The sequence below is a fragment of the Blennius ocellaris genome, assembly GCF_963422515.1.
Source record: "Blennius ocellaris genome assembly, chromosome: 5".
NCBI classification, from domain to species: domain Eukaryota; kingdom Metazoa; phylum Chordata; class Actinopteri; order Blenniiformes; family Blenniidae; genus Blennius; species Blennius ocellaris.
This window is the reverse complement of record NC_137654.1, coordinates 9,926,858-9,940,907: the sequence shown is the minus strand read 5'-3', so window position 1 is coordinate 9,940,907 and position 14,050 is coordinate 9,926,858. Positions and strand designations below refer to the sequence as shown.

The 14,050-nt window shown below is 41.1% G+C and overlaps 1 protein-coding gene across 2 annotated transcripts; it reads right to left on the bottom strand.

Annotated features, from left to right (window-relative positions):
• Nucleotides 1-1,793: 1,793 nt before the first annotated feature.
• On the bottom strand, nucleotides 1,794-12,439 carry ampd1 (adenosine monophosphate deaminase 1 (isoform M)). Of its 2 annotated transcripts, none has more exons than XM_080496625.1 (15): nucleotides 12,306-12,439; nucleotides 9,574-9,739; nucleotides 9,328-9,475; nucleotides 7,547-7,712; nucleotides 7,150-7,369; nucleotides 5,978-6,107; nucleotides 5,476-5,670; nucleotides 5,249-5,380; nucleotides 4,730-4,893; nucleotides 4,469-4,595; nucleotides 4,183-4,346; nucleotides 3,971-4,091; nucleotides 2,513-2,686; nucleotides 2,286-2,396; nucleotides 1,794-2,199 (listed from the first exon to the last, which is right to left on the bottom strand). In XM_080496625.1, the coding sequence occupies exons 1-15, from the start codon at nucleotides 12,325-12,327 to the stop codon at nucleotides 2,044-2,046; spliced, it is 2,196 nt and encodes a 731-aa protein (XP_080352751.1). In that variant the 5' UTR covers nucleotides 12,328-12,439; the 3' UTR covers nucleotides 1,794-2,043. The 2 variants fall into 2 exon arrangements, with proteins under 2 accessions (XP_080352751.1, XP_080352752.1); XM_080496626.1 differs by lacking the exon at nucleotides 12,306-12,439 and adding an exon at nucleotides 10,306-12,268.
• Between the last annotated feature and the right edge of the window lie 1,611 nt (nucleotides 12,440-14,050).

Genomic DNA, 14,050 nt, shown 5'->3' with positions numbered 1-14,050 from the left:
TCTTTCACTAGTGAACAAATAGATGCATTTATGAATAGGTTGTGGGATTATCTCACTCAGAAATTGAAAGCACAAATGATATTCTAATTGCCTCCACTTGTTGTAAGCAACAGCAATATCAGCAATAGCAAAATCATGAATGGATTATTATGACTGTTAAACACAGGTCCCCAACACTCAGAGACAGAGAGAGAGAGGTGGACCTACAAGAAAATCACGATGACGAGATGAGAAACACAACAAAAACACTGAAAAGTCGACAACAAAATGTGTGCATTTACAGGTGTATTCGTTATATCGGCCTCTTTGAGCGCTCAAAGCCTTTTATTGTGTAAGGATCTGAGCTTCCTGTCTCAGTGCGAGTGTGGATGAGGAGCTTGATGAAGTCATGAGTGTGAGAAAGTTTGGGTTGGATCGTCTGAGGGGGAAGACGTCATCTCATCCACTCCTGCAGCTGTCATCCATGAATAAATTCTGTAAAGTCTTCAAATGTCCTCGGTTATGGGGTCAGTGGGCTCAGAGCTGCATGTGGGGGTTAATAATCACTACATGTGTTGGCTCTGTGCACAAGTATTCAGTATTCTTACATGGACGAGCTGTTACCCTGTCACGATCAGTTGAGTGTGATCTCCTCTTGGATGGGGATGGATTGAGGCTTGACCGCCTGGTGCCTCCAGTACGTGCAGAAGTATTCATACTATTAGCTTTAACTCACCTGAAGAGGACTTGATCTTCTGCAGTGAAACAAAGTTAAATGTTTGATGGAAGGTTCTCGTCAACTGAACACCAGTTGTTCTAAACTGCATATACAGTATTGTCAATTTCTCCTGTTCTTCTTTTAATTTAAATGTGGGTCAAAGGTATGCTATCCTATTACCATGTGTGTTTTTGATTCTCACTTTGTATTCGTTTTCTCTTCTTTTCCTTTGTGTATCAACTTTTCCTCGACTTCATTTTCCAGCAGAATTTCCCCGGGCCTATAAGCCCTCTCCGGTCCACTTGATGATAACATTATAATTTAATAGATTGCACGACATTAGTGGGGGTTGAGGGAATTGTTATAACAGAAGGTGTCTACTTCGTGTTGCTGTAATTAAAATCTGAGGAAGGGATAGCATCATTAATCACTCTGCTTTTACTTTACTCCTACTTGAACTAATGATTCAAGGGGCTCTTTTTCCCCCACAGCTATTTAACATCTTAACATCTCTTCACATGCACATTGCCTCATTCCCAGCTGAAATGGACTGTGATAAAGACAATTTGCAATTGTGTTTAAGAGGTGTGGGGTTTTTTTACCTCGACAAAAATTGTGACTATTTTAAAAATGTGAATCTAATATTTTCCACTGCAGAATCAAAATAAATATTTCAGAACGATTTTTGAAGAGCTTTTTTCCTGTCTATCCCCCAGTTGTAACATAGGCTTCATTTAAACTTTCACCTAAAAGTTCTTTTATGTACTGAATTCTCCAAAATACAAAAAAAAAATGGCTGCCTGTCAGAGTTTAGTATTAACAAAGTAGGGACTTGTGCATGTTCATGATCAGGGGTGGGCAACTCATTTTCCCAAAGGACCACATGAAAAACGGGCACTACTATTGAGGGCCGTGGCATTAGTTGACATGAATTGTGTTCAACCTCTTGAGAGAAAACTATTTCTTGCATGGTTTCTGTGAACTACTGCTGCTCTGCATTCGCTTTTCAAGGTGTCTCAGCATAATTGTGTCTCAATAAACACAACTCTTCAATGACATGTGTAACGATTGGTGGGGGAAAAAATGCACAAGATCCTTGTTATTTCACATTTTATTTTCTATCGTTCTTTACAAGCCTTTTCTCCAGTGGAAACAGAAATACTGCTGTGTGGAAGAAACTCAGACACGCACAGATGAAGACGAGTGTATTTCTTCCACTGGAGAGGACAGCAGTGTGTGGGAAGGTCGTTGCTTTAAGATCACTGTATTACTATGAAAAACAAATGTAGAAAGATTTCAACATCACGACAGACGTACTGAATGTTGGGACGTAACGTTGATCACATTCACTCAGCCATCATGCCCTCCTTGATGAGGTTGAGCTCGTAGCACAGGGTCTCGTAGCGATACGCCATACGGATCTGGGCCACGTTAGTCTTGCGGATGTCGTTGCCCTCCGGGCCCTCCTCCAGGTAGCGATCGCCCAGGTGGCGCACCTTTTCCTGGAGCACAAAACATCTTCCATGTGAGACGCGTCGTCCCCTGTTGGAGTATGTGACGTTTTATGAACTGGGGTTGTCTCAGTTACCTCGTGAGACATGCCACTCTGCAGCACACTGTTCCTGGAGATCTCACACATGTCGCAGGTGCTGAGCTTAAAGACCTGAGCTGCAATGGCATACTCCTCCATCAGGGGTTCCTGTGGACACACGCAGCAATCTTAATGTGTCTAACGTGCAAATGAAAGCCTATTTTTGTGTACATTGCATACAAACTGTGTGAGCCAGTGTGTTCAGTATTATGGCGCGCTCAGACCTTGGTATAGTGGAACTGCATGGGGTCGTCAGTGGACAAAGACACCACCAGGCCTTTCTTGTGGAACTCCAGCAGTGGATTTTTGGCGTATTCCAAGAACAGGCTATTGTTGCTGAGAGGGGACATGGCAATGGGGATCTGGGTCAGGAAGTACAGGTACTGCAGCACAGGGCTCTGTTTGGGATAGATAGACAGATCCAGTAAGTATAAAAGAGCCGTCACAACCTGCTCATGTGAGATTTGTGGAAGTCTGCCAATTAGACAGCCTAACATATATGCCTCCTTTTCACCTTCAGTATGTCAGAATTATCAAACACATTTTAGTTCAGAGGCCACGTACAGCCCGATTTCATTTTGTGTGGACCAGTCCGGAAAAATGGTGCCATAATAAGTCAATTTGAATGAAATCTTCTGGTGTAAAATGTCAAAAAAAAACAAAAAAAACCTTTCCTATAGCTGTTGGATTATGCATGTTTCTACAAATTCACCCTGGCAGCATAGCTTTGAGGCTAGTTTATTATTGTTCATGGCAGTATCACTGATATCTCAGCTGTGGGCTCACTATTGTACTACTCTTGAGAAATTTGTTTGAACAAAAATCAATGTTTTCTTTGAAATTTTTACAATTTGCATGACGATGTGGCGAGCGAGATGGAAGCCTTGCAGTCTTGCAAGGTTGGTTTTGGCCCACAGGGCTTATGTTTTACTCCCCAGACCAATGTAGATGAAAGTAATCGTGTATGAGAAAATACCCAGTAAAAGTTTGGATACTTAAAAACTCTACTGTCATAGAGAATGAAAGCATTTGTTGATTTGTGCGCCTTTGAATATCAAATATCTGCTCCTACTCTCACAAGCTGATAATGGTTAAATAATGTTCAAAGTTAGGTGCTGAAAACCAAGATGTGAAGTAATTCTCAGGACATTATTCACTGAACTCTGATTACTAGCGCCTCCTCCAAAGCCTCTTAGATGAAGGTTTCACACACTGAACCCTCAGGGCCTCTTTGAGAATATATTTCTTGTAACCTCTAATAGGAAGCTGCGGTGTATCAACAAAGAACAAGTTTTGGAGGTTTTGGATAAAAATACATTGTCAAGAAAACACCCCTTAGGCAGTCACCCTTTTTGTTCCTGCGGTCAGTCAATGTGAGCCTGAGGCTGCGTTGCGAGGGTCTGTTTGGACGGTGGGATTGCAAATCGTGGGATGTTTGCACAACACCATGAAAAAAACACAAATTATGCATATTCTGCTCACACTCTGTTGTTTCTTGTTCTGAAGTGTGCATTTCTACCAAACATTAACTTTTTTAAAAACATGGCAGACATGTCAGCACAAGAAAAGGCATTTGCATCTAATCTTACTGGTGTCATTATGTTATATGATAATTACAGCTTCACAAACCACACTTGATCACTACATAATTATAGAGTCATTTTTAAAGAGACAGACTTTACCTTCTTGAGGTTAAGACCGTGGGAGATGTTGTCAGCTGTCATGAAGGCAGCCAGCAGGTGGGTGATGGCACCAGCCTCGCCGCAGTGAGGCCTGAATGTGAACGTGTTCATGCCCCTCTGTCTGGATGACGGAAAATAAACGAGTGTTGTTCAACATTTCAAGGAATGTGAAAAGCCTTATTATATAAACGGCCAAAGAAAAGGCAACCCACCTGCGGAGCTGGTTGAGAACAGCAATGTTGGCATACATGTAATAGATGTAGTAGGTGTAGGACGGGTTCTTAACAATGTCCCACTCCTCTGGCTTCGGGCTTTTAGTGGAGAACATGTGGCCGCTGTGTTTGGACTCATCGTCCACACTGTCGAACCCTGTGACCTGCTCACCACGAGGACAACAGATCGTCAGAGAGGGATTTTTCCCTCCTGATCTTTTCTCATGTTAATGAACAGTTTTCCCCCAAGACGAGATGTGGGTGTTTCTCTCTTGTTTGAACTCACATGCTTCAGGAAGATGCTCAGGTCTGGGTTGGACTGTGGGTCGATTGTGGCCTGGAACACAGGGAGGAAAATGTTCTCCAACATCTTCCCGAAGTGGGGCACGAAGTCCCTTCCTCTGAAGATGTCGCTGAGGCACAAGAGAGAACTGTCAGTTTCTTTTAACATAGATCCAACATTTTTACTAATATCGGATGTGAATGTATGGGAGACAAACACTTTACCAATTGTCTGATTTGGGTAGGATTCTGTTGGTCTACTTACTAAATCCTGGGTACTTGGATCATCCACTTGAGCTGTGCGGAGTAGACTCTGTGCTTGACGAACCAGCCGGAAAGCTTAGACCACTCGCTGGGATTGCTGCCGTAGATGGACAGACGGGGCTCAGCATACTGGTACTTGGCGTCCTCCAGGTCAGAGGACACTTCCTGGTTCAGACAAAGGTCAAATCAGAGTGTTTAACCCTAAAACTGATCCATAACCAATGGGACAAATAGACTTTACAACAATGGAAGCCTGGCATAGGCGCAATGACTTTCCGCTGAAGGACGGAAAAGGCATTCAGGTAGGCCACAATACAACATAAAGACGATGTGAACGAAAAAGTGAATAAAACTATGTGAAAAGTTTCTCTGTGACTGCAATGTTTTGCTTTATTTTTGTTTTGACATCAAGAAACTGGGTGCAATAAATTGCTTAAACATGCCATGTGTTGCATGTATTATGCGAAAAATATGTTTGGAATAATTTATTTCTACAACATTTTATGGCATAAAGTCCAACCTTGATGATGGTGGCAAAGTATTCTCCACTGATGTGGTTCTCTGTCTTCAGGTACAGGTCACGCAGCTCGCTGGCTCCCACAGGGTTGTACTTGGCGTTGAACTTATCGAAACGCTGGAAGGTTTGTCTGCCCTTTGGAAATAACAATAAACATGTTGCGTTTTATTGGGTTTGTTTCAGTTAAAGGCATCTGATCTACTTAAAAAAAAAAAAATAGAGAGACGTACAGCGTGCACATCCAGTGAGTCCACAGTGAGGTCGTAGGGGTGCAGGTTCAGACTCTGGAAGAGCTCCTTCATGGTGACCTCCCTCCCATTGAGCTTGTGCACGACGCGGTCTGCATCGTCACGGTAAGACTTCTTGATGAAGCGCAGAAGGTGCTTCTGGTTCATGCAGGCAGCAGCGTGGATGTGGGTGTCGACCTGGAGGGAAAGATGACAGAATAGATCACTGGAGTTTAGAGGCTATGTCATGGAATGACCGCAAAAATACCACAAGGGGGAGCTAAAGATAGAAGAAGAAGCTTTGAGGCTGTCAACTCATTCAGTTTATTTCAATTCAATTACTTAATGCGCAATATAACTAAAATAACACTTTATTGAAGGACAAATTTATATTATATGTTTATCTCTATTGTACCAAATGTCAATGTAAGGAGTAGAAAGGCCCTTGTGTCTTCCATGTTGTATTAATACTATGTTTGTGGTTGGTTTTGCTGTTCACGATTACCTTCCTGCAGTTATAGAAATCTCTGTGGGGGTTCAACTTAAGCTCCTTCATCTCCTCCATCTCATTCAGCATCTCGTGCACGTTGAACTTGGACATGAGGAACTTCAGGCGGCGGTGAGTGTAAGTCTTGCTGCAAAGAGAGTGGACCGTCAATCACAATCTGACCTGGAGGTGCAGCAGTCGGTCTTTGATCGTGATTTTTTTTAGACCATAAAATTTTAAAACCTGGGCCACAAGTGACTCCAATTCAGCCCACCAAACCACCAAGAAAATAGATTATTTGACACAAATGAGCAAACTAGTCTCAAGCCATACTGTCAGGGCAGATTTTTAAAAACATGCATAATGCAACAGGTATTGGAGAAGTTTTTCAGACATTTCACTGTCATTTGAAACAGAACGTTTCATTAAAACTGGCTTCATGTTAAGATTGTATTCAATGTCCATAGTAATTGTTTGGTTTTGCAAAAATAAAGAGAATTTCATCAGTTATAGTCCTTGCCACAACAAAGAAAAACATTATTATTTCATTTTATTTTATTGGAATTGTGGCTTGCAAACTTCATGAATGCAAAATTGCAATGCAAAGCTTTTTTAGTGTGTAGGCTACAGCATTTTTTAAACAATTAACATGTTTTGTGACTCCAAATAAAATATATTTGGTAGATAATCTCAAACAATGGCTCGTTTGTTCATACAAGTTGCAGGACATGTGCAGACGATGCAAGTTTGGATAATAATAATAATAATAATAATAATAATAATAATAATAATAATAATAATAATAATAATAATAATGATAATGATAATGATAATGATAATGATAATAATAATAATAATAATAATAATAATAATAATAATAATAATAACAATAATAATAATAAAAATAAAAAGCCTGGAAAAATATAAATTTACAACTTTAATCATATGTGGATCTTAATCAGGTCAGCCGATTAAGATCCAAGGTTGATCTAAAATTATTCCATAAAATGCTGAAATTGCTTCTGTGTAAATATATTGTTTCATCCACTCTGCCACTCATCAAGCACTGAGTAAATCATTCAACATGAAGTCAGACATTGTCACCAGTATTTTCATATCTAAATCACTACAAGGGTGGGAATTGGTTTTAAAGTCCAATTGAGAGTTAAAGTCTTTGTAAATTAACTTACGTTGGGCCCTGGGCGATGAGTGCAATGAGGAAGTTCATGTCATCGATGAAGGTGTTGTAGTCGGGGCATGGCAGGTCTTTAGGCTGATGTTTATCAGCAGCAGCAGCATCGTTGTACACGCAGATGACGCCGTCCTTCATGCGAGCAACATAGCCCAGGTTCTTCGGCAGGCTCGTGGCATCAAAAGGATCCTCTCCGTTCTTTGGAGGAGCTGTGAACACTGAAAATGGTCCCAACTTGTAAATAAACAATTTGGATTTCGCCGGAGCTCATTGTTACCAACATTTTAATAAGCATAATATTAATTGTGATCATGTCAAGTTCATGCTTTCTTAATATATTAACAAATGGAAGTAGGTAAGCAGTGAAGAGGGCCTCCAATTGTTGGATCAGTCACCTGGCTGCACTTCCTCTTCAGGTTTAAACGTCTCCCCCTCGATGCCACGCAGGAAATGGGAGGCCGTTCTTGGGTAGCGCTGATAGGCCAGCTTCATGTATTTCTCCCTGATGGTCAAGGCACGGTACAGACCCTTACACGACAGCTCGAAGTCATCTGTGGTCACCTGAACAGCGGAGATTTGACTGTTATTTCTCATGATCACCTGCTGCATCGCAGTCCTACAACAGGTAATGATAACAGGCATTGAATGATGGAAGAGGTGAAGGAGTCTGCATGTTTGTGTGGGTTTTCTACTGGATTTCTCCCACAGTGCATAAAAACAAACAAACTAATAAAATTTTGACTTCAATAAATAACATCCAGTCCTCTCACCAGTAGCACAGTGTTTACACTTTAATGAGATTAATAAAATTTGCATTAAAAAAAACTTCTTCTGCATGTATTTTTTGGAGCTTTAAACAATGTTCTGCAATATGCTACTGGAGTATTTTTGACCCAGCAGTTGGTTCTGAGAAACCTGAAATCTAAAATAATGACCAGCTCTTCCAAAGGTATTTCCCCGTAAGCTCTAAACTAAAGAGCAAACCCAAAGTCATGAAACCTGAACCCCGGCCTGCTCTCAGATGACCTCTATTCGGAGGCCGTGTGGACGCTGACCCACAGACACTCTGAGTTGGCGAAATTGAAGGTCAAGGCCACCTACATCCATGTGAACTTGACCCAGGTCTTTGGTAACATGCTGTCATGCTCTGGTAAACAGAGAGTCCCGCTACAAATAGAGCCAAGTTCAAGTTTCTAGGGAGAAAAATAAATACCGTCCTGTTGAGTGGTTACCAAACATGTCAAGTTCATGACTGAAATACTAATGCATGGATTAGTCTTGATCAAATAAATTGTTTTAAAAACTGTAAATGGACTGACTTATATGTGTTATGGAGACTAATTCCAATTTTGATATTTATAATGGTAGCTGAATGCCTAATAAAGCTAAAAAGTGCTTCCAACACGGTATCTGTATTAATTATGGTTTTTGGGCTGGGGTGTTTTGTTGCAAGACAAATTGAATCAGATTGAATCAGACAGAATTTAACCTTCCATTGAAGTGAGCAGTAAGGCAGAAACTCTGCCTTTTTGCCTTATAACAACAAAACGTAAATTCACTGGGCTAAATTAATACTGAGTACACCTCCTAAAGGGATACATGGGAAAATGACTGATCGAACGGCTTTTAATTTAATGAGCATGTATTTTCTTCCAAGAATACAGTCATTGCCCCAGGCAAATGTACTGAAGATGATGAGCATCACTATTCCATTACCTATGAAGGTAATAGCTTTTGGGTTGGTTTTTTGGTGTTTTTTTTGGAAGGGACATTCTTGGGTTCACCATGTCTGCTATCGGGTTTGATTGGTGCACTTTCCCTAAGAGCTTACTCATCCTCATGACAATAAAGTTATCAAGAACTTCCATCTTTGTAAACACCTGGTATTTAGGATCTGGTCGGTTCAGCAATCATTTTACTACCGCCAACAATTCACCTGATCACAGCTCAAATTTAGACTTGTGCAAATACCTCAGGTTTTTAACTGGCTGTGATATTGATCAATAGGATGACAACACTGTTTCCTGGTGCTTCTTCACATTGAGGCTGCACGAGGTTTGAACTGCATACCCCTGCATACATGATGGGAATGTTTGGGATTGAAATACCTCATTCGATTGTACACCTAATTCAATGGTGTCATGAGCAATTTTTCATGAAGGCATATCAACCGTACCCCAGAGGCATAGTCTCCAATGATGGCCACTCTCTGGAAGTCGGGCACCTCCAGGTAGGTGGGCGTGTCTACCTCAACCGACTTTAAAGATTCAGCAGCTTTATGAGAAGCAGCAGTGTGCACGGTCATGGTGCGGCTGTGCTTCTTGCTGTGGATGAGTGTTGAGACACGGTGGTTAGCACCTGGCAGTGTTCGAGGTCAAACAAATCTTCCCGTTAGATACTATCCTAAACACTTTTGCCTCACCGTTTCACAATATCATCTTCCGTGTGCAGATGGTGGGCCATCTCGTGGTGCATGATGGGACAATCCTCAGCCACATCAAACATGGAGATTTCATCGCGGACGTCCTCGCTTTTGGTCTCTGATGCGAAGACCTGCTCTGCGAAGGCCCTCATCTTGTCATCGGTCTCTGTGAGACGCATCGAAAAGCTTCTCTCAGCAACAAGGAATCCATTCTGCTCACGACTCAGCATGCAACACTGAACCTGACGACGCAAGCCACATTCAGGACATCAAACCTCCACCGCAGGAATCTAAATGAAAGTCACGATGAAGGCCTTTCAGGTATCCCACATCCAAGACATACCAAGCACATATATTTCTGAATCAAATGTTTACAGGCTCCCATGCACATGGTCAAGCTACAGGAATGATGCACTGACAAACACGGTAGGCTCATATTTATACAAGATGGTCAAATCTTCTTTCAGTGTATAACTCCAGAACACATTAGATTTTTTTTTGCACCCAATCAGTCAAGGTTGCAGTTGCTCGATAATGATGATTTTGATGCATAAAATTACTTTAATTTTCCTAAAATTTCCCAATCTGAAATGTCTGGAGTTATCATTCAATAATACTGATTAACAACATCATGTACTGTACCTATGAGCCAAAAGCCAAAAGTCAACGATTTATACTATTCTACTCAATCCCCAAGTCACTGAGATTGGACTTGTCACCCTCTATACTTACTCTGACCACCTGATTATTCCCAGCAAGAGAGTAGCATCACCCGGTACACATCCCCCAAAAAAGAGAGTGTTAGAGAAGTAACAGTTAGAAAAAGTTAGATTCATGTTATTAAACAAGAAAAGGTCCTAATTCTGTATGTGCTTTTGGCTGAAGAAAAAGAACAAAATGCACCATATTCTTACAAATATTTTAAATTTTGGAAGCAGAAATTGCAGTGACACTATTGACAATATGAATCACAGATACATGCAGTGGTAAATCATGAGGACAGGAGGATTGGAATAATACTTTAGACCATTTAAATGTAAATGGATGAGTAGAATTAAACTGTGAGGATGGAAAATGGAGAGGACACATGTTAAAGTGATTTTATAGTTATTCATTAAACGTTTCCAGCAGGTTGGTTATAGTAACTTCATGCAGAAATGATTTCACGGTTTTGATTCTCACAAAGGTGCAACATTTTTTTTAAATAAGATCTGATATCAAAGAATCCATTTCTGCACCGCTAAAACTTTTACACATAGCCATGCATGTGAAGATTTGTTCACTTTTTCTTCTTGGCATTTGGTGAGAACACAATCTAAGCCTAGTGCTTTTCTTTTCTTCCAGGTTCAAAGGTCATTCCAATGGTCAAAAGTCCGTCAGCTTCCTGGAAAAGTCATTTATTAATGTTGAGGTTCACTTTCGGTTCAGTTTCCATTGGTGAAACATCTGACTCTAGAGCAGCACAATACACTGGGAAACTGGTTTGGAACATGAACGGCACACTAATAAACAGTCTCCAGATCCACGTCACCGGATGGCATTCAATTGCACGATAGAGAATAATTGGTGACGTGACAGGAAACCATGCTTTTGAAGCGCTTCATACTGTCTTCTTCCAACCATCCCGGATCATTACTTACTTCCTCTCGCTGCTGAGTGAGCAAAAAGTCCCAGTCATGGTGGGAAAGTCCAGGTTAATGGGAGAAAATAAACATGTGTGGTTAGAAAGCCGGTGGACTACTTAAGACAGCTCTTCGAAGCTTACTAACAAAGATTTTCGTATTTCGAATATAAAGCCTGAACTTCAGTCAAAACGACTTGCATGGTTCACCAGACGCCGGATAAACCTGTTTTGTCTGGTGAAGGGGTTGTTTATGTCTCTGAATCATTTCATCGGTTGAGTTCAGTCATTAACAGATTCATTGCCAGCTCTCAGCACCTGCTCTGCATCTGTAGACCATAAAGCCCACCTGCTCAGGCAGCACCGACAGCTGTGAACACATTACGCATCAATAAATGCAAAATTAACACAACTATATCAATCAAAGGGAAGGAGGGAGAAAAACAAGCTTTTCTAGCTGCAGCTTGTTAAAATGCATTATTTCCATTGTTTAGACTTGGAAAAACTCGTAATTGCTTAATGTGGCTCACCAGTTGCTACAAATCCAACAAAGGCCAGGCTAAAATTAGATGGGTTTACAACATTTAACCCAATTAAAATGGTAGAAAAATAATAAAACATAAAGGCAAATGATTTAATCTGATCTTGTATCACAGCTGAATCTTTTAGACATGGTCCCAGATGAACCACTCGCTCCTCTAACTCAAGCTGCTGCACCATAATAGCTAACTGTAAACCAATGCCGACAGTAGACCTCAAGGACTATTTTGATGTTCTTGTGAGCTGAAGCTTGAAATATATATACAGAGACAGACTAGTCAGAAAGTTGTTGCATTTTAACCCCAATGAATCTGTCATTAAGATTGCCAGTGTAGACAACGAGTGGCACGGCAAAACAACAGAATTTACTACCTGAATGCCTGCTGATACTGTATGCTGTAGTGTAAAGGGGGACAACCCCCATCAAACACATATGTGAAGTTCTCACGAGCCATCTATTTGACCTTAAGGAGATGGTGATGGTTGTTCTTTCCACTTCGTTTGGGTGAAATGGTTAATATACTGATAAATATTCGAAGAATGAACCCAGAGTTGCTCCATACAAACTCACCTGGAACCAGGACTTTGGGCATGATGATGCTCTTCCTGTGAAACGCTCCCTGAGAAAAAGTAAAGGGGGGTCAGATGCTGGACCACTGTAGTCGGGAAGTGAGGAGCCCGGGGTTTGTTCTGTGCAATATTAAGCGCTGTGTGCCCCACGTGTAACCAGAACCTGCTGTGCCCACATGGAACATGCCGAGATGTAACAGGGAACTTAGATTCTATTTTAGGTAGTGTGTGCGCACACCAGAGACTCAAGTAGAGGCGCAGTGTTTTGACAAAGAGATGGGTGTGTGTGTGTGTGTGTGTGTGTGTGTGTGTGTGTGTGTGTGTGTGTGTGTGTGTGTGTGTGTGTGTGTGTGTGTGTGTGTGTGTGTGTGTGTGTGTGTGTGTGTGTGTGTGTGTGTGTGTGTGTGTGTGTGTGTGAGGAGTGTGTGTGGGGGGGGGGGGGGGGGGGGAGTTGAATTATGTAACACCCTGATACTGAACGAGTTGCTGAACGAGATGCCGTGCACATGGTCGGTGCTTGAGTTTTATGCATTGCTGGCACATTCACAACTCCTCTTTCTGTCCAATGCAAAACATGGCGCTATTTTTATCGGCGCTGTTTGGTGGAGCAGCTCAATTAAGGAAACCGAAGAGAAAATTGTGATTATAAAGTTGATGACTTGTCAGTAGTGATTGATATTCCAGGTGATTCTCAAGAACATGTGATACAAGTTAAACATCTATATCTCAACACCACTGATGTGTGGTTTCCACAAATGAACCTCAAGCGATGCTGTTTAGTTGTGGACTAAAGATTTTGAACTACATTTTAAAAAGAAGTGGAAAACTGACTTCTTGGTCATGTTGAAAATCATACTTTATAACAAAATAGGAACTTAAGACCCAAAATTGAGGTGAAGCTAAATAGTCTCCCGTCATCCTGTTATGTCTGCATTTGGTTGGGCTGTCGAACATTGTTCATGCCTTCTGACGGACGGCCATTCCAAGGTGTGTCCTTCCTTCACATCAAGTCAGCCACAAATACTGTCTGTATGGAGCTGCAGAATGATGATATGTTCTTGCTCATTTTTGAGTGGATGATCGATTTGTGGCTGGTTATTTGGCCTTTTTTGTAATACTGTGACTGGCAATAATTGGTTATTTTTTAAATATGTTATCCTAAATATCTATTGGCCACCATGAGTAGCATCTGCTAGGGCACTTCCAAATGCAAATATGTACAAAGCAAATGGGCACAGACTATAATTACACATACAAACCCATCAACATTTGTGAATTACTATTGGAAAATGGAAGCCCAAAAATAAAAACCCTGGCTCCCTACTGGGAACTCTTCTCCCAGTGTGCTAGGGTTAGCCAATGTAAAGGATGGGTGATATGCAAAGGAACAAGCTCTCCAAGGGGATTCAAATCAAGTAAAGGTAAAGTCTGGAGGCATTTTTTTCCTGCACGACTTTGCTGCTGGTTATATGTGTTTACACATTGTACAACTGGACAATCCATTTGTGGTTTTATGTGGCTATTTGATTCTTCCACATGTTTTTGATGGGCATTCTTTGGTTATTTTAAAAAATACAGTAACAGTCTATTAGGCACCATATGTAGCATTGGCTGGGACAATTACCAATGTAAGTAAACGTAAAGCAAATGGGTACAAATTATAATTCCATATTCAATAGACAATAATAATTAGAACTGGGAAATATCCTATACATACCTAAAAAAGGCTCTCCTTTGCTGAGGCAC

What these genes read in the sequence shown, in the direction of transcription:
- ampd1 (XM_080496625.1), bottom strand. Translation starts at nt 12,327, where the DNA reads ATGCCCAAAGTCCTGGTTCCAG. An exon ending in TGAGCATCTTCCTGAAGCAT is followed by an intron (nt 4,347 to 4,468) that starts GTGAGTTCAAAC and finishes CGTGGTGAGCAG; the next exon opens with GTCACAGGGTTCGACAGTGT. An exon ending in ACGGTCTTAACCTCAAGAAG is followed by an intron (nt 2,687 to 3,970) that starts GTAAAGTCTGTC and finishes TATCCCAAACAG; the next exon opens with AGCCCTGTGCTGCAGTACCT.